The sequence below is a fragment of the Callithrix jacchus genome, chromosome 14 (assembly GCF_049354715.1).
Source record: "Callithrix jacchus isolate 240 chromosome 14, calJac240_pri, whole genome shotgun sequence".
Taxonomy (NCBI): Eukaryota; Metazoa; Chordata; class Mammalia; order Primates; family Cebidae; genus Callithrix; species Callithrix jacchus.
The window spans coordinates 99,895,287-99,915,778 of NC_133515.1; the positions used below are offsets into that span (position 1 = coordinate 99,895,287).

General features: G+C 37.1%; 1 protein-coding gene across 6 annotated transcripts in view; it reads left to right on the forward strand.

The window, feature by feature from the left end:
• The window catches only part of NBAS (NBAS subunit of NRZ tethering complex), a 454,285-nt gene that overhangs the window by 378,642 nt on the left and 55,151 nt on the right, over positions 1-20,492 (forward strand). For all 6 annotated transcript variants that reach the window (XM_078349936.1, XM_054245191.2, XM_054245193.2 and 3 more), the window contains 2 exons: positions 14,401-14,540; positions 18,157-18,295. In XM_078349936.1, coding sequence (XP_078206062.1) covers positions 14,401-14,540; positions 18,157-18,295 — 279 coding nt within the window. The remainder of the gene's footprint in view (positions 1-14,400; positions 14,541-18,156; positions 18,296-20,492) is intronic.

Below are 20,492 nucleotides of genomic sequence, written 5' to 3' on the forward strand. Positions count from 1 at the left end.
GAGAGAGGGGGTGGAAGGTGCCAGACACTTATCAAACAATCAGATTTCATGAAAACTGTATGACAAGAACTGCAAAGGGGAAGTCCGCCCCCATGATTCAGTTACCTGCCACGAGGCCACTCCCCCAAAACGTGGAGATTCTAATTTGAGAAGCAGTTTGAGTGGGGACACAGAGCTAATCCAACTCCTGCTCTTTTCTGGTTTCCATTGTCATGGAATATCTTTTTTCCCTTTATTTTCAGTGTATGTTGTCTTTATAGGTGAAGTGTGTTTCTGGCAACAGATCACTGGGTCTTGTTTTTTGTTTTTGTTTTTAAATTTATTTAACAACTGTATGTGTATTTTTATTGGAGAGTTTAGTACATTTGCATTCAAGGTTATTATTGATAAGTGTAGACTTACTCCTGCCAGTTTTTTTTTCCCCCCTGGTTGTTTGTTGCCTTCTCTTCCTTTTCTGTCTTCCTTTTAATGAAGGTGATTTTCTTTTGTTGTATGATTTAATTTCTTGCATTTTATTTTTATGTATATGTTGTATGTTTTTTTATTTGAAGTTGTGAGTCTTACAAATACTGTGTTATAACTTACTGTTTTAAGCTTATAATAAGTTAACATTGTTTGCATAAACAAGAAACAAGCAAAATGAAAATGAATAAAAAGTACAGCTTTACTTCATTCCACTGCTTTTTAACTTACTGTTTTCTTCTATTTGTATCTTACTGTTCTGTAAATTCATATTGCTACTTCTAATGCCAACCCAATGCCACAGAGTTTATTCTAGCCTTCTCTCTTTTCCAATGTGTAAGTTCTTCTGTCAATGAGAAACCTGGGTGTCATTATCCACAATATATTTATATATTTGCTCAATCCTGAGTACACATAAATTTTGTAATTACTGGGAAGAATACAGTATTTTTGTAGAGCTCTTTTTGTCTTTAGACTTAAAGTAATAGTACAAAAAATTCTTTTCTCTTTTCTTTTATTTCATATCTTTTCCCTTTTCTTTTTTCTTTTTAGAAAGGGCCTCACTCTATTGCCCAGGCTGGAGTGCAGTTGCACAATTGTGGCTCACTGCAGCCTCATCTTCCAGGCTCAATGATCCTCTTTCTTCAGGCTTCCAGGTCGCTAGGAACACAGGCATGTACCACTGTGCCTGGCTAATTGTATATATTTTTTTAGAGATGTGGTCTCACTCCGTTGCCCAGACTGGACTCAAACTTCTGGGTTCAAGCAATCCTGCTGCCCCAACTTCCCAAAGTTCTGGATGTGTTATACACATGAGCCATTGCCCCTGGCTTATCTGGCTTCTGTTTTTCAAAGTCACTTAATTCCCCTCTCTCACACACACACAGAGACATACCACCTTCAGTATGATTACCTTATTCACTTATTACTACAGTTAGGTTCATTTTTTTCTGTTTATATGTTTTGCTCTATTCTTATTGATTTCATGTATTCTTTTTTTAATATGTGAAATATGAACATGGAATGTGAGCTCATTCTCTGGAATTTGGTGCTTTTTCTGTTTTCCTTATGGTGTTTTGAAGTTTGGGCATGTCTGATCTATAATTGTGCTGAATTTGTGGGTTTTGTGTAGTTTTGTTTGTTCTTGTCATTTTGTTTTGTGTTTGGAGAGTATGTAGGTAGACAGAATTCATTGGTTGCCTGTTTCTTCTGCTACCCTAAAGTCTCCCTGCATAACTTCTAACTAGAATAAAACTTAGAGTCCAAATTAAAACTCTAGAAGTGACAACAGAAATCTCTTTTTCCTTAAGCTGTGAAGATGCTCCATGCTCCATGTCTTTGAGGTCATTCTGTGCATTTAACATTAGGCTTCGTATGTGTATCATTTCACGTAAACATTACAATAACCCTGTGACATAGGTGATCTTACCACTCCATTTGTCACGTAAGGAAATAGGCTCAAGTGGTTAAGAAGTTTGTATAGTATCTCAATGCTAACATATGGCAGAATGATATATAACTGAACTGTCCATACCAGTAGGTACCATAGAGGCTCAGTGTTAGATACCTATAAAGCTGTGTGTGTATATATGTATGGTATATTATATTATGTCATATGTTATGCTATGCTGTATTATTCTCAAAGTAATCTGATAATTGCTGGTTAGGCATTATTACCTTATTTTTACATATGAAAGCACTGAGGCTCAGAGAGGTATTTTATATTAAGTTTCACGGCCAATATTCAAATCTGAGTGTATTCAAATTAGACTATATAGTGAAAAAATTTTCAGCTGTATGAATTATTTGATTGAAACCTCATCAAGTTTAACTTAAAGCCAAAGTATGATCTTTAAAATTAGCTTCAGTAGCAGCTGTTTAAAATAAACACACATGTATTTATAGGGCTCACATGCACTATATGACTATTATTTGTCCTAGAGAAAAAATTTGAAGGCAGAATCTTTCCTCTTCTTATTTTAACACAAAATATTTCCCCTTATGTGTTTTTAAGTGTTTCATAAAATATTATATTTAGTCATGTAAAAATACATATTACGTACTGAAGTGACAGCAGCACTTATGGGGAGTGATTACAGCATGTTTTATTGTGTAATTTCTATGTTTAGAGGTATAATAAAATAAGTAGGATGCTTTAAAGCATGGTTCAGAATTGCAGTTGTTAGCCTCTTTGTGTTTAGATATGTTTGCCTGCCCACAAATGTATGAAAACTCCTTGGGAGCCTAGATTCCTGTTCTTTCATTGGGTTTCTCCCCATCCCAAGGGTGTGTTTGCAGTGCCCTAGGAGAGACTTTTTGTGGCAATTGAAACCATTTATTCTTAAGCAGTTTATAAATAGGCACTCATTTTCCTACTCTGCCTTTGAAAAGAAGCAGAAGCTAAAAGTTTTTGCTGATTACCAGACCTAAAACCAAAAGTGGGAAAGAGTTCAAACTTTCATCTATTTCTTCCTGGTCAGGACACCCTTTCTGTACAGGAGATCTTCTCACCCTTGCATGAGCTAGGGAAAATTGTTTGGACCTTCAGACTGTCTCAGCAAAACATTTTGCTTTATGTAAGCATATATGAGGTTAAGCATTTAGAAAATTATCACCATAGCTGCATCTATTTTTTGGTTGTATAGAAATGCGAGAATAAGCAGAAAATAGCACCTTACTTTTAATGTTTAAAGTTTAATTATTTTCCATACTTTGATGTTTTCTATTTAATAAAATTCATAAACATCCAGAAATGGACAAAAATAGAATATATTCTATTTCTATTTTCTTACAGTAATAAATCAGACTATAATTAAAAACAATAACTAATAGTCATAATTCTCTTTATTAAATACTTGCCGTATGCCGGGCACTGCTCTAAGAACTGCTTGTATTGGTGGGGAATGTTGGTAGTCAACAGCTTATGACTGGTTTTGTCTTCTCAAAATTGCCGTCCACAGAGAATAGTTCAAGCCAGTAGACACAACAGGCAGTATTGGCCCCCTGAAACCTTATCAAAGGAGTGGCTTTAACAGGCAGAGGTCTGGTTGCTAGAGGTTAACTCTGTCACCTTTTGCTATTTCTGTGCATCTGTTGAAGCTGGAGGTTTTTGTTTTCTGAAGCCCTGCATACAAAGACATCTCAATATGACTTCATTGTGTTCATGAAAGGGATTCCACGGGTTATTTTGCAACTTCGAATCAAGTGTCATTATATGGGTCTCCTAGGAGCAGGCTAGCAGCTTACCAATTCTTATGGAAGATAAAAGTGTGGTGTTTACTGTTCTGTGAGTTACCCGGAGTAACAAAACAGTAGTAAAAAACGTTTTTAAAAAAGAATGAGGTGGTTACTACTATCACTACTGCCAGTTACAATCCTCTTCGTGTTTGTAATTCTTTTCTATTTATAAACTACTTTTAAATGTATTAAAAACTACATCATATTTGTAAATTTCTAGAGATAAAATAAGCAACTGTCAATACCTATAGGAAGATGTGTATTTGAGAAGTACTTCAATTTAAGATATTTGTGTTCGCTTTCAGGAGCCACAGAGAAATTTAAGGTTAAGACTGTCTTCTACTGATAATAGGTGACTTAGTTCACTCTTTCAAGGACAGACTGTCTGATAAGAAGGCTGCAGCTACTTGACAAATTGACTTACACAAGGGCTAAAGTCACCTAATTCAATGAGGAGAGAAACAGTGCTTTCAGAGACAGAAGGAGAAAAATATTCTTATGTTTGAGTTACATTTGAATTTTGCTCTTTAAAATCCTAGGATATTTTGTTGGTGGTATTAGTATGAAATAATCACTAACCTTTTTAAGTGGCTGTAAACTACTGGATATTTTTTACCTCTAGGATTTTGTCACTTACTGTGGAAGGGGCAGAGATGTTAAAAAAGTTATATGTTAATTTCTTGTTCACTGAAGAAAAGGACAAAGTAAAAGAAAATGTAGTAAAAAAAAAAAATAGCAGTTTATCTTGTTTATTTTCACTGATCTGTGGAAGGCATGCTCAAGAGTCATTTGAAATACCATACTTACTGCACAAGTAAACGAGATTTTAAAAAGAGATGAAAGTCAACCTACAATTTTATTTTTCCAAAACCAACGTATTTCTCTGTTTTCTTTTCCTGTCCTGTCTGGTCTATAGGTGTAATTCTTAGTAGAAGGGACACAGCAAGTATTCAGCTTTTGGCCAGCCACAGTGGTTCATGCTTGTAATCCCAGCACTCTGGGAGGCTAAGGCAGGAGTATTACTTGAGCCCAGGAGTTCAAGAGCAGCCTGAGCAACATAGGGAGACTCCATCTCTACAGTAAAAAAATAAAACAATTAGCCCGGCCTGGTGGCAGGTGCCTGTGGTCTCAACTACTTGGGAGGCTGATGCAGGAGGAGGGGTCACTTGAGCCCAGGAGGTTCAGGCTACAGTGAGCCCTGATTCATGCCACAGCACTCCAGCTTGGGTAAGAGTGAAACCCTGTCTCGAAAAAAAAAAAATCCAGCTTTTTGATTTTAATGTTTGGCACATTACGTGGATGATAATGGAAGTACTACCTGTCATTTATTGTGTGCCTGCTATGCGTCAGTCTTTGCCAGCTACTTTATTCTCATTATCGACCATCATAAACGTATTTGTTATCTCTGTCCTATGGAAGAGTGGGAAAAAAAGCAAGCCTCAAAAAGGTCAGTAATGTCTCTAAAATAAACATTTTTCTGTATTATTTTATTAATCAGATTTACCTTTTATCGTTTATAATTCCTGTAGTGAAATATGTTGAAGCATTTGATAAATACCTGTAATTTCCAAGTTAAAATATATTCTATAGTAAGTTCCCATTGTACCTACCTGGATACTTATGTGAGTTTCCTGTACTCTTCATACTTTCATTAAATATATTTAGATGCGTGGAACATATATATTTTATAGGTACTGTACTACTTCCTAGAGGAGGGAGAATTTGATTCTTTTCTAGGTCCACATCCATGCTAAGCCAGGTGCCTTATTTTCAAGTATTTTAGAGAATTCAAATTTCTGCGATATTCATACTAATCACATGTTCTCACAACTTCAGAAGCCCCTCAGACACATTTGTTTCATTTTTTGTAAGACAATAATTCCTTCTCTAATTTTTTGCAGGTAATTTGTTAGATTTCTGACATAATTGTTTCTTCAACTTAAGGTTAATTTTTCTAACTCTCAGTGAGCAATATTAACTGTAGTATGCACATACATTGGGCCAAAGCTATCTTTGAGAAAGTAAGTAGATAACATTATCCTTTGTATTGTACTATTTTGCAGGAAATGTATATGGATCATTTCTTTTGCTCCAAGTTCTCTGCTGACCACTAGGATTTAATTATAGCTAAAACTCAGAGGAACTGGTGTCAATATTTTGTGCGTTTGGAACATATACAGTGTTCCCAAGTGTGCAGTCGTCCCCATGTTCTGGCCCTAGCACACTTCATTTACTGCTTCAACCACAGTTCACCTTCGTGAGCCACAAACTGCTACTCAGCATCCCTCTGTTGACTCCCCTCATCTCTACCCAGTCTTCTTTTTTCCCCTCACCTCTACATGTCCAAATGCTACTCTTCCCTCAGATCCTTTCTCGTGTGCCACCTTGTCCACTTCCTGATCTCAGGTTAACTTCTCTCTTCTTATAGCACTATAAACTGTATGTCTCTTAAGACCTTTATCAAATGGAATATGTTACAATAAAAGTCTTCTAACTACCACCTGAGTCAGGTACTCATGTATTAACATGGAGATGATAAAATATGCTATATGCATACCTTAAACATTCCTGTGAAACTATATAAATGAGCATTCATTTACCAAATATTTACTCTAGAGCTAAGGCCTTTTCTTAAATATCCAAGTTAACTATGCTTGCAGCGCAAAATAACACCTTCTTCCTGTGGTTTTATATGACTTAAACGAAGAGAATAGAAATGTCTACTTTGTATTTGTTCATTTTTATATGTCTCACTGTATATGAAGACAACTGATTTGCCCAGACTGCCAATGTCCATAATCTACTTCTCATGGAAAAGGACCCTTCCTTTGAATCATATCTTCATTTGCATAATCATATGCAAAACAGTTTGCAGTTTCAGCAAAACTAAAAGGGAACATGGAGAGCATTTGTCTTTTTTATTCCAGAAGCTGAGTTGAATTGAGACGGATGTTTGAGATGGGGTAATGCAGATGGTTGTAGTCAGAGGAACACATTAAGTCCTTAATATCAGAGTAGGTCAACATAGGCAAGTGGACAAGTTACAGGTTAGGAACATAGTAGTGGGAGGAAGTACCGTTACAAGGAGTAGTATGGGGCAAGATGTTTAGAACTGAAGCTGAGAGTAACGAGAGAGGGCTAGAATTTCCCCTTCAGTGGTGTGTGGCATGAGACAGAGAACTCCTCATAGAACTGGAAGATATAACCTTATCATTAATTGAGAATCATCTATACATCTAATTTGTCGGGCTTTGTCTTACTTAATTCTCACAAATTGAATGGTCATCTGTCTGATCATTGTATCTCTAGTACAAAAAGTAGATGCTCAGCAAATATTTGTGTAATTGAATGAATATGAACCTGGGAAGTAGATGTCATTAGCACATCTTACAGATAAAGAAACTCAGACTGAGGCTAGGCTGTTTACACCAGGTTACATAGGTATTATAATAAGTGGCGAGTGGGAGCAAGCAGATGAGGGTTGGAATGAAAAACTAGGATTGTATGACTTTTGCTATGAAAAATATATGTTTATACTTTGTCACTGAGGAAGCCTCTGTACAGTTCTACCTATAGCCACTAAATTGTGAGAGTTCTTATATACAGCCTTGAGACCTGTTTATAACACTGTTGACTAAAATTTAAACTTAGTTTGCTTTCTACTCCACCCCTAAGTTACCAGCAAGCCTTCCTCTTTTTATCTTTAAATTGGGGTCAGTGAATGGATCCTTAGTGGTTAGTAGATTTGGAAAAGCTCTATTTTTTATTTCATTTTGTTTGGTGTTATATCTTTGTTTTGTTTTTGCCATAATTGATCATTTATAAAACTATTTTATGGTTTAATAAAGGAAGGATAAGTTCACAAAATACAGACCCATCTGTTAAACAAGCATGCCAATTTCCTGTGGTTCTTGTGTATGTTTCTTTCATTAAACAAACAAACAGAAACCTCCAATTATGAAAACAATGCATGTTAAACCAAGGAAAGTACAAAAAGGAAGACAAGAGTGATAATCACCAACAGATCTATCATCCAGATGTAAACATTTATTAAATATATATGTAGCCATCTTTTTGCTGCATGCTTTACACAAAGTATATCATACTGTGTACAGGTTTTTCCCCCTCAAATTGTATCCTTCATATTCATCTTTATTTTTACCTCATGATTTAGTTTGTTTTCTGCTTTTTTGTTTGAATAAGCATTTTCCTCTGTGAAGTTTATTCTGATTGCATTCATTTTCATCCTCCATTTCAAAATTTAGATTTTTATTGAGATAATTATAGATTCATATCCAGTTGTAAGAAGTAACACAGAGAGACCTCTTGTGTACTTTGCCTGGTTTCCCCTAATGGTAATATTTTGCAAAACTGCATTGTAATATCCAACCAGGATATTGACATTGATGCAATTTGCTGATTTTATTCAGAATTTTCGAGTTTTACTTGTACTCATGTGTGTGTGTTTGTGTGAATTTGGTGCTAAACAGTTTCATACAAGTATAGGTTCATATATTCAGTACCATAGTCAAGATGTTAGCAATGGCAAGTCCATATGGCTTTGCAGCAACTCAGAGTTCTTGCCTTCTTAAAGTAAAGAACTCATCCAAAGGGCATAAGGCAGAGAGAGACTGGAGGCAAATTTTTGAGCATGAATGAGAGCTTATTAAAAAGTTTTAGAGCAAGAATGAAAGGAAGTAAAGCACACTTGGAAGAAAGCCAAGCAGACGACTTACGAGATTCAAGTACCCTGTTTGACCTTTGACTTGGGGGTTTACACATTGGCATGCTTCTGGGGTTTTGTGTCTCTCCTTTGATTTTTCTTTGGCATGAGCTCTTCACCTGCTCCGTGGCCTGCTAGCCCTTGAGGCTGTGGGCACAGTGTGTTTACTGGAGTTGTATACTCACTTGAGGCATTCTTTTCTTACTAGTATAGTGTTCCTAGGAGATGGTCACAGACCAGTTAAACTCCAGCATTTTGCCTCTTGGTATGCATGTTTGAGCCCTCTCTACCAACTCCTGAGATCTAATCAGGAAGCTGATTAGATTACCAGCCCCAGGAGTTTTCTATCTACTTGAAGACTGCCTTTATTGGCTGCAACCAATTACTATTTTAGAGAGACTGTTTAACAACCACTTGACCATCACCTGATGGTCACCTGACATTCTTGGTGTTAAGGGAGTGGGGTCTGTTTCCTCTCCTACTGTTCTCATGTCTGCCTAGCTACCCACTCTAACAAAAATACTGTGTAGTTCCAACAACATAAAGATCCCTTTTATAATCACATCCAGCCCATTCCTAACCCCTGGCAACTATTAATCTTTCCTCCATTTCTAAAATATCATATCAAAAACATTACATAAATGGAATCAGACAGTATGTATGTAACCTTTTGTGAATGACTGTTCACCCAGCAATAAGGGCAGGGTGGAACTCTTTTTTTTTTTTTAATCAGGAACCCCTTCCCAGAAAAACTAGCACAGTCCCTAGTTGAGCCTTAATCTATTCAGAGCACCACACTCATTACCTGATCACCACTTAAATATCACACCACGTAATCCTATCACAGTGGCAATTAAATTTCAACATGAATTTTGAAAGGGACATTCAAAGCATAGCAGATGCAGATTCTATACATGTAAATAATTTATTTTCTTTGGAGCAATGATAAATGATATGTTTATTTTTGATTTTCACATATTTCTTGTTAGTATATAACAATGTGATTGATTTTTATATGTTGATCTTGTAACCTATCACATTCCTGACTTGTTTCTTAGTTTTAGGGTTTTTATTGTGTGTGACTTCGTGGAATTTTCTATATAGACAGTTTATCTGCAGATAGAATTTTATTTTTTCTTTCCAATTTATGTGTCTTTTATTTCTTTTTCCTACATTATTGTAGTGGCTAGATCTTTCAGTACGGTGCTGAACAGGAGTGACAGGAGTGAATATCGTGGCCTTGGCATGTAGTATGGAAATCTCAGTTCCATATTAGGGTCAGTCCCTTTACCTTCCCCACTTTTAAATATTGTCTTGAGTATCACAGGGTGTATGATTTTTGTTCTGATCATCAAATATGATTTAGAAAATATATACGGAAAAAGAATATTGTATTTACCCATGTTTTTGTTCTAGTTGTTCTTCCTTCTGATACTTCATAGTTCTTTCTTTCATCATTTTCTTTCTATTTGAAGAAATTTCTTTAGCCAGTATTTAAGACGAGTGCTGTTATTGGCAGGTCTTTTTAATTTGTCTGTCTGAGAATGTTTTGATTTTCTTTTGTTCCTAAAGAATAGTTTTTACCAGATAAAGAATTTGTAATTAACAGTTCTTTTCTTTCAACATTTGAAAAACTGTGACACTTCCTTCTGGCCTCCATGGTTTCGGATAATAAATTCATTACTATTCACATTAATATTCCCCAATAGGTAACGTTCTCTATCTGCTTTCAAAATTTTTCCTTTTCTATCTACTTTTCAAGTTTCAAATTATGGTATAACTTGGCATAAATTTCTTCAGGTTTGTCCTGTTTGGGAATAATTTAGCTTCTTGAATCTGTAGGTTTGTGTCTTCTACCAAATTTTGGAAGTTTTTAGATATGTCTTATGTAGCTCCACCCTCTTTCTCCTTTTCTTCTGGGATTCTGAATGCAAATGAGCTGACTTGAGCTCTTTTCTGTTTCTAGGTTCAGAGTTGGGAAATACTAGGTCTGGGTGGGCTTTCTTTTTTTTTTTTGACTGGGGAGACAGAAGTTATCTGAATACCATGTTCTTCAGGCTTACAGCTCCAAGCTAGTGTCCTTTCTTTTTACCACTCTTCAGAATTTTCCCTTCACTGTCTTTTATTACTCCTGTAGTTTATAATTGTGGTTTGCAGAGGAGCAGAGAGAAGTGGATAAGCCATGTTGTTCAGACTGGGAGCCCTTTACCTTTTATTTTTCTTTTCATGAAACTTCATTTTGAATTTTGAATTTGTGGACACAAATCTTAGATTTGCACTTGTTATATATCAAAGTATGTAATGATTATCCAATCAAGTATATTATTTATTATGTTTTTAAAACTATATGCTCAAGTCTATTTTTAGGCCCATTTTCTTCTTCAGAATTCACCAGAATGTATTGCAAAAACCTTAAAGGATGTAATAAAGTAGATAATGTTGACATTCCTTTTTTTAGATATTTTAATATGTGGACACTATCTTAGATTAACACTTGTTATATTTCAAGGTAGGTAACCATTATTTAACCAAGTATATTCTTTATCATCTTTTTAAAAAATATGTGCTGAAGTCCATTTTTAGGCCAAATTTCTTCTCTCATAGAGGGTAGCTTGCAGCTAGAGTGGTAGCAGAGTTAAAACTGCTTTCTTAAGAGCTGCATCACTTGACTTGAAACCCTTTTTGAGATGATGGAGTATGCAAGCATTCATGCACAGAATGGGTAATTATGTAAGTTGCTGTATTTTTCACATTTATGGTTTAAATATGGGAGTCAAGGCTCTGAAAAATAAGTTACTAAAAGTTGAAATGATTCGTGGACATTAGAAGAAAACATTTTCTGACAAAGACATACCCTTAAAAAGACTGTGTACATTTGGGAAAGGTGCTCTGCAATAAAGAATTCATTATCGCCAGGCGCGGTGGCTCAAGCCTGTAATCCCAGCACTTTGGGAGGCTGAGGCGGGTGGATCACGAAGTCAAGAGATCGAGACCATCCTGGTCAACACGGTGAAACCCCGTCTCTACTAAAAATACAAAAAATTAGCTGGGCATGGTGGCGCGTGCCTGTAATCCCAGCTACTCAGGAGGCTGAGGCAGGAGAACTGCCTGACCCCAGGAGGCGGAGGTTGCGGTCAGCCGAGATCGCGCCATTGCACTCCAGCCTGGGTAACAAGAGCGAAACTCCGTCTCAAAAAAAAAAAAAAAAAAAAAAAAGAATTCATTATCAACTGCATTTTATACATATTTCCACACATTATAAAAACAAATATGAACATTTAATTTCTAGTTTCTCTTCTCTTTCCTTCCCTTATGATATAGTTTATATCCTCAAAAGGTATATTACAATTTCTGAAAAGGAGCAAATTTAGATGCTGTTGAAAACATGATTCATTTATTGTTAATCTCTTCCTTTTCATACAGTGGATCACACACAGAAAATAACCCATATAAAGTGTATATTTCATAAAAAGGAGAAACTACGTGTTATTCATTTACTGCATTTATTTATGGTAGTTGGAATATTGACGCTGCTGGGAACGTCGGAAACATTTCATACAATGGATTTTAAATACTTCTTAAGCACAAACCTTTCCTGCAGATAAACTGTCATGTAGACACTGAGATTATGCTGCAGGAAGAAAAGGCCAGCAAAACTTCTGAGACGTCAACATTTTGGGAACCCATTCTTCAGATGCCCAGAGGGACTTTAGTGAAATCACTTAACAGTCACAAAGTATCATTTATATAGATGTAATGCTAGCAAACCTGCCATCTTTTGTCCTGTTTTTTCATTTAATAGTGATTTCTCTCTTGATATCATTTTCTTTTTAAATCTTACATTAATCTCTAATAATGAAACCAGCCACAAATTTATAGCAACTCCATTTGTATTTAATATAATTTATATGAAATTATTTTATGTGATAAATTATAATTCATTCACTCATCCATTCATATGTTTGTTCATTCATTAGTTTATTCACTCAATAAGTACTTACTGTATTATGAAATTATTTCAAAAAAAAACACAAAATGATTGTGGGCTATTATTCCATAGAAGAATGGCATGGGCTTTTAAGGCATATACTTAATAGCAGGTATTATTTTAAAGAGTGGATATAGACCAATGAACAAAAAAATAGCCTTTTCTTTCAAGGAGCTAACATTTCTTATGGAAGAAGAAAGGCAATCTTACATTTCTTATGGAAGAAGAAAGGCAGTAAGTAAATATATAGCATGTCACGTAGTTGTAAGTGCTAAGAAGGAAAATGAAACAGGTTGAAGGAGATGGAAAGGCATGGGGTAGTGCTCCTGTAGGTAAGGCAGTTAAACGGGGCCTTGACTAATAGGTGACATTTGAGAAACTTGAAAGTGAGGAGGGAGGGAGTCAATGGGATATCTGGAGGAAGAATGTATCTGGCAGAGAAAAGAGATCAGAGTTCCTGAAATGGGAATGTGCATGATTTTACATATGAAAGGAACCTCAAAGAGACCCTGAGGCTAGAGACAAGGTGAAGGTGGTGAGGTCAGAGAGTTACAGATAGATGGATGTCTTGGGTTTTTCTTTTGCTTTTTAAGTTTCTTTATAAATAGGCAAGGCAACATTGCCAAACTCCCAACTCAAGGTCCAACCTTAATATTAAAAGATTATCTAGGTTATTGAATCCTCTAGTTTCAGAACGCCCTGATCCTATTGTAGCTCTATGTTGGCTCTGTCACTTGCTAGCCCTGCCACAGGGGTAGCTGGCCTGTTTCTTCATCTGTAAAGCAAGGTTGCTAATACCTGTGATGTTCTCCACACGAAACTGCTGTAAGGGTTAACTGAGTGTATTATGAAATTATTTCCAAAAAACACAAAATGGTTGTGGGGTATTATTTTATAGAATGACGTGCTTTTAAGGCAGGTTTTGAAGGATCTGGTGGGTCACCGTAAGAGCAAGGCTTCTCAGAGCAATTAGCAATAATTTCATAGCACATACCAGCTTTTGTAAAATACAGAATTCATGGCGTGACTTTTCAAATGGCTGCTTGGAATCGGAGCCAGAGTGACCATTAAAGTAAATGTTTTGGAAACATGCATTAGTGCAGACAGTTTAGCATATATACAGGTAACCATTCATTCTCATTATCCTTTCATGGTTTCAACATCTAAATGTCTGTGTACCCAAATCATGATGAACTCATCATCATGACTGTCTGTGTACCTAAATAGAAAGAATCTATGCTGAGGCTAGAAAATGAGAGAACTAGAGTTTGGCTTATTTTTATGCTTTAAACTGTTTTTTGACCTAAAATAGCATACATTTTCATCCACAGAGACATTGGAGATGTGATTTGTTTTAGGACTGCCTCAATGTAAAAGAAAAACCATTTAGTTATTCAATGAAAGGAAAAATGGGTGTTTTGTATTTGGCAGAGACTACTTTTGCATTAGAATGGAGGCATAGATAAAGGCTATTTTTTTCTATTTTGATTTATAGCAAAAGAAGTCCTATGACAGATATACTTTAGTAAAATCTTTCATTTCAAATTAGAGAAATTTTCTAGGCAACATAAAAGTTTACCAATTTTCTAATGAAAAATAGAATTTCATTTGGGATAATTTAAACTGTAAAAAAATTCACCTAATGTTGAGGATGGTGAAACATTATAATTTCAAATAAAACAATTCAGTCTCTTAAAATACGTTAAATGCCAACAAGCTAGTTCTATGGACGTCTACTTGTTTGAATTTATTTTGTAAAAGCTAATTAGAACCTTCCTTGATTGTAGTTCTAAATAATTTTTAACATAATTATCTGAAATTGAGTAAGGCATAGAGCTTTTGAGGTGGTTGTTTTTCTGATGTTGTTGAATCTTAACACATTGTAAAAACTTTTCAAAAAAGTTTAATCAACATAATCAAAGTAGAATGCTTCTGTAAACCTATTCAGAAGGCTTTGCCACCAGCTTTAAGTATGTGTTTCTTCTTCCAGGTAGACGTAGCTGACATCGAGAATGAAGAGAACCGCTACTGTCTATTCGTGGAGCTCCTGGAATCTAGCCACCATGAGGTTGAATTTCAGCACTTGGTTTTACTTTTACAAGCTTGGCCCCCTATGAAAAGTGAATATGTGTAAGTATTAAAATAAAGTGAGCCTAATTAGAGTTCTTTTATTTGGACTTTATCCCCAAGAATATAGCACCTTCAAAAGAGCCAGAGAAAGTATAATTATATGTGTGTGTGTCATCAGTGTTTGCCTTCAGAGGAATTTTAAATTGTTTTTGAAATACTGCAGAGTCTTCCCATTTCTCCTTGCCTCTGAACTCTAATATTTTATTCAAAAGTATCAGACAATGCGTGATAATATCTGATTTATGATGTCAACGCAAACAATGTAGTTTCAGTAGTTTCACGAGGAAATTTCTTGACTGCCACAGTGTACATACAGTGCCAACTGGAGAATCCAAATGGAAGAAATGAATAATTCCTACTTACTGAAAACACAATGTCATGTGTAATTTACATATATTATCAGTCATTTACACAACATACCTACAAGGGAAGGTGATGTTATCTGATTTTATTCGTGAAGGAATTGAGGCTCAGAAGTTAAACAACTTTAGGATTCACGCAGCTAATAAGTGGAGGAGACAGAATTCTAACCAACTGCTGGCCACCTTCACAGCCTGTGTTGTTTCCTCTGTTACGCTGAGCTTGCAGCTGCCACCCATAGCTGCATGGGGCACTTATCCAGTCCTTGTGCTATCAGCCACTAACATACCCCTTTCCTTGGGAGGAAGTGGCCAGATTTCCTCTGAGCACATGGGTTGGCTCTCATGAGCTATGGCTTCTCATTGGCAAATGATGCGCACACCAGTGCCCTTGCTGCAAGTGGCTGTTTGCCCCAGACTGATCTTGCCCTCCCCATGCTCAGCTGACATACTCCATCCCAGGCCAGTGAACATTTGAGGTTAAAGAAGGATGCTTTTCTGAAAATAAAGTCCTATATCCTGTGAGCAGTTAGGACTGCTAACAAATATCTGGAAAAGTCTCATATCCATGAGACTGTTAGGAATTTTCGAAGCAAACCAAGGAGAGTAGTGCTTTGGTTTTGTCGGTTCTTTTTTTTTTTTTTTTTTTTTTTTTTTTTTTTTCCGAGACTTAGTTTTGCTCTTGTTGCCCAGGCTGGAGTGCAGTGGCACGATCTCAGCTCACCACATCCCCTCTGCCTCCCAGGTTCAACCTATTCTCCTGTCTCAGCCTCCTGAGTAGCTGGGATTACAGGTGCCCGCCACTATACCTGGCTTATTTTTAGTATTTTTAGTAGAGATGGAGTTTCACCATGTTGGCTAGACTTGTCTTGAACTCCTGAGCTCAGGTGATCCACCCTCCTCGGCCTCTCAAAGTGCTGGGATTACAGGCGTGCGCCACCATGCCCGGCCTTTGTGGTATTTTTTTAACCAAGTGTTTTCAGAAAGAAAATGTTTCTTAGCTCTCTGCCTCTCTGGCAGCGATGGCATGCTGACTTGTGTTTAAGAACAGGTTCTTACATTCACTGTTTGAAAGCCATAGTGCAGGCTCTCACACATAAACACCTTTAGTTCACAGCTGACTCGTGTTTGGTACCAGCGATCATGGTGTGGGTGCCCCCACAGCTCAGGGTGCTTGTTCAAAGCAGGGTCCTAAGTCCTTTGCTTAACTTGTGGAGTCCGGCTCTCCAAACGGGGACCTGGAAATCTGCTTCTGAACAAATCCCTGGGTGATGCCCACTGATCAGATTGCCACTAATGCCATACATTTGTAAAGAAATTAATTAGTAGAGTTGCATTGTAGATTTCTTCATACTCTCATTTCCCAGTTCAAAATATGACACCTCTAGTAGATTAACATTAGTTTCCACTTTCTCTTACTTTTGGAACACTGACCATTTAAAATCATTTACTTATTCGCAAAAACCCAAATCAGCTTTACTTAAGGCATTTATGGCATTTAAAACATTTACTGCATTTGTAGACCAAAAGTCTTCATTTTTAAAGTTATATTCTTTTGTAGCCACATATGAAATGGAATTTGTCAATTGCTAACCTGAGTTTTATAAATCTCTTTATTAAATCATTAGAATCAGAACAAATCATTTCCCAGTCCGCTCAGCCCCCGCCCCTCCTATCATTCATGTCTCCTCTACCTAAGAGATAAGCAGACAGTAAGTCAAATATGGAGAATGTATGATGGGCTACTTTACAAACAGGTTCTTAGAAGTACTTTTGAATTTTTTTTTCTTTTAGACAATCCAATTGAATAAATAAATCACCAAAAATGGGGGTGGAGGAGAGGGAGGATAGTGTGACAGTGACGGCACGTTGCCCATCAACACAAAAAGGTGACAACTTATCCACAAGACTGTAATTTTCGAGTACCAACTTTGGTTTTTTAGGTTTAGTTCCTCGTAGGAAAATATACTAGGTATGTTCTTAAGGAAAATTCATTGTTTTCATCTAGCATATCACAGCGGGCTGGTGAAAAACATATCTTGTTCATTTGTTATCCAAGCCTCATTGCCCCATAGTTCACCATGCTGGCAAACCAGCATTTCTCCTACAGTGAGAAAAACCCAGGAGAGCTGAAGTCAGACTTTGCAAAAGGAGAAAAGAGGGGGAAGTCCTTGAGTGCAGGAAAACTCCTCAGCACATCAGGCACTCTCACAGAACTGTGGGTACCTCGAAATAAGCAGTGTTCTTTGTCCTCACGGATTGTCAGTTTGAGCTGAGACACAAAGGCTTTGCTAAGGGCTTGATCCCTTGTTACTGTTGCACTTGAAATTCTTCTCAGGGCCCAAGGAATAAAATTCCTTCAAGGGCAAAACCATCCCTGGTTGTTCAATGTCTAGAATGTAGTGCTGTGCTAATGAACCAAGAGACTCTTAATAAATAGTAATTTTTTCTTAATGTAAGTAAAATCAGTACCCTGCTCCTGGGGCCATGAAATGAATTTACCACTAACTTGTCAATGGAAATGTAAATTGTGATGTTTCTCTGAAACACAGGGTAGTGGCAAGTCAGACGAGGGAAAGAAAAGCAAAGTTTTGTATGCTTTTGTTTCTAATACAAGGAAACAGCGTGAAGCCCAAAGTATGATACTGCTTGTCTGTGGCTTCCTCAAGCTGTGCTCCCCAGCTAACCTCAGCTGTGCAGGATCCTGATTGTAACTTAGTCCTGCCCTGACCCCGTTACAATAACAATAATAGTAATAATATCAACAAGTGTCGGTATTTTTGTAGTAAATAGTAATGTGTGCTTGCTATGAACACTAATTTTCACCGTTACACACATCATTCATTAAAGCAGCTATTCAAGGAAGAAAAAAAAGACGTTAAATAGCTTTGCACAGTGAAAAAACTGAGGCCCACAAGGGTGACTTCCCCAGAACCATACAACTAGGCAAAAGTATTGACTAACTTCTCTGAGGACCCAGGTAGCCACAGTTTGAGCCCGAGTCTGTCTGGCTCCGAAGCCTGTGCTGTTTCAGTGACACTCACTGCCTCTGTGCTATTGGCCTGCTTGCTGACACCACAGGGAGCTGCTTTTTTTCCTTAAGTTGTTTTCTTTTTTACAAGGTTGACTTGAAGCATTAATCACCTAGATTCTGATTGTAATTTACCGTAAGCATGTCACTTCTGTTTTAACATTTATCACAATTATGATTGCTTTTGTCATTTCCAATGCCTTGTATTTTTCTCCATAAACACTAGCATAACCGATAATCCATGGGTGAGACTAGCTACCGTGATGCTAACCAGATGTACAATGGAGAACAAGGAAAGATTGGGGAATGAAGTTTTGAAAATGTGTCGCGGTTTGTATAACACCAAGCAGATGCTGCCTGCAGAGGTGAGTGGATATTTTGATTGCTTTCCTGAGGAGTAGCCCTTTCCTTATCAGAACTCTTTATTATAAGCAATCCCGGTGACTGGATTTGGGGAACATTTAGCTTAAGTAATTACTAGTAAAGGCTGTAATTTCTAATGGATCAGATGAAGAAAAGCAATGCTGAAAAGAATGCTTTGAGGCTGCTTTCTTTTTGTGGGCGCTTGGGAGCAGTGTTTACTCTACACGTCCCAGAGTATAACCCAGTTTTCAGTTTCTTCTAGATGTCCTTTTTTGTCAAACTTACGTTTATGTTCCAAGTGGCCATGGTAGCTCATGCATTATGTGTCTGAACCAGGCCAGGTGGTAAAGTAGTAGTAAACTTGAGCACGCTTCTCAGCAGGTAACCAGCCACTCTGAATTTTGCATCCTTTTTGCCATCATTAGAATAAGATTACATAATCACAATATTTATTCTTTGCAAAGCATGGTCAAAACTCAGGCACCTCCTTTGTGACCTTTGTTCTCTATTTGATCCCATGGTTTGACTGTCACAGGGATATTTATTGTGTATATATACACACAGACACACATATGTTTATATATATATACCCCCCCACAAACGTGTGTTTGTGTGTATTTGTGTGTGTGTGTGTGTGTGTGTGTGTGTGTGTGGAGAGAAAGAGGGAGAACATTCTAAAGTAAGCACATGTTCATTTCAGCTCCCTGCTATGGATCCTACAGCAGCAGTACATTGTTTGAGTAATTTATATGTCTTAAATTTAAGCATTTGGATAATGGCAGTAGATTGATTTTGCATTCCTACTGCATAGGAGATAAACTTGAAAATAAATTTATAAATATGATCCTTTGAATCCTTATTGTAATCACTCAAGGAAAATATTCTCATGAATGCACATTTAATGAATTGTTTTCTGAATGAGGGCTTGGATGTGTTTTTTTATTAAATTTTAAAATATTTTATCCATTTAAAAAAAGCCTTCCAATTACCAGAATGACACAATTATTCTACAAAATAAAGTACCAACACCGAAAATTACCTCCCCTTACTCTAGTAGAGGGTAATTTGGGCTATGCACTAAGGTCTGCTTGTATCCGCTACTTATGAACCCATGATCTGCTCTGCTACATTGTGGGCACCTGGAGAGGGGAAACCATGGCTGTATCATGTCTGTGTCACCCAAGGCAGGATTCAGCCCACTGCCTAGTATGGGGACTCAGTGCACTCCCTTATCCCCACCAAGGTAAGCAACATGTAATTAACATGAGATTCACCTTTGTTTGAATATAAGCTAAGATAAAACATTGTTAGATAAGGACCAAAGACCAGCAGTGTTTTACTGTCAGTTCTGTCGAATCTAGATTGGGAAAGCCTTGTTTAAGGTCTCCTGTTACTACCTAACGTGGGAGGTAATGGTGATAACTAAAATTTGCTGGCACTCTTGGGCTTTCATTTATAGTGCCTCCTTTAACCTTCACCAGCTCCTGTAAGGAGATTCATTTATCTCCATTTGACAGCTGTTGGATTGGAGGGTTTGAGGTCAGGGTCTTGCTCCTGCTTCCTCAGGCAGTGAATGGTGGATCTGATCTTCAAATCAACTCTGCTTGAAAGCTTGAAAAAGGAATCCTTCCAGAGGAACCATTCCTACATTTGGGATAAATATGAACATTGAATGTCTCTTATGCACTTCTATAAGTGTTCTTGTCAGTTTTTCCTTTTCAATACTTCCTTCAAGAATGGCCTATAGAATTTAGCATCTAGATGATCAGTGTTTATTAAGACATAAGGTTGTTAGGATCTCTGTCGTTGTCTAACAAAGTTTATTTGGTCTTTAAAACATCCTTGTTGGTTTGGTTTTACCATAACTTTTGCAAGGTGAGGAATGTAAATTAGCTATGACATGCCCACGGCATCCCTGACCCTGACATCATCTCACCAGCTGGCTAATCAAGGCTCAGGAACAGTTATGTATATTGGGGGATCCCAAAACCCCAGGCCAAGGACTGATAACAGTTCGTGGCCTGTTAGGTACCAGACTGCACTGCAAGAGGTGAGTGGCTGGTGATGAGTGAAGCTTCATCTGTATTTACAGCTGCTCCCATCACTTGCATTACCATCTAAGCTCCACCTACTGTCGTATCAGTGGTGACATTAGATTCTCATAGGAGCACAAACTCTATTGTGAACTGCACATGTGCG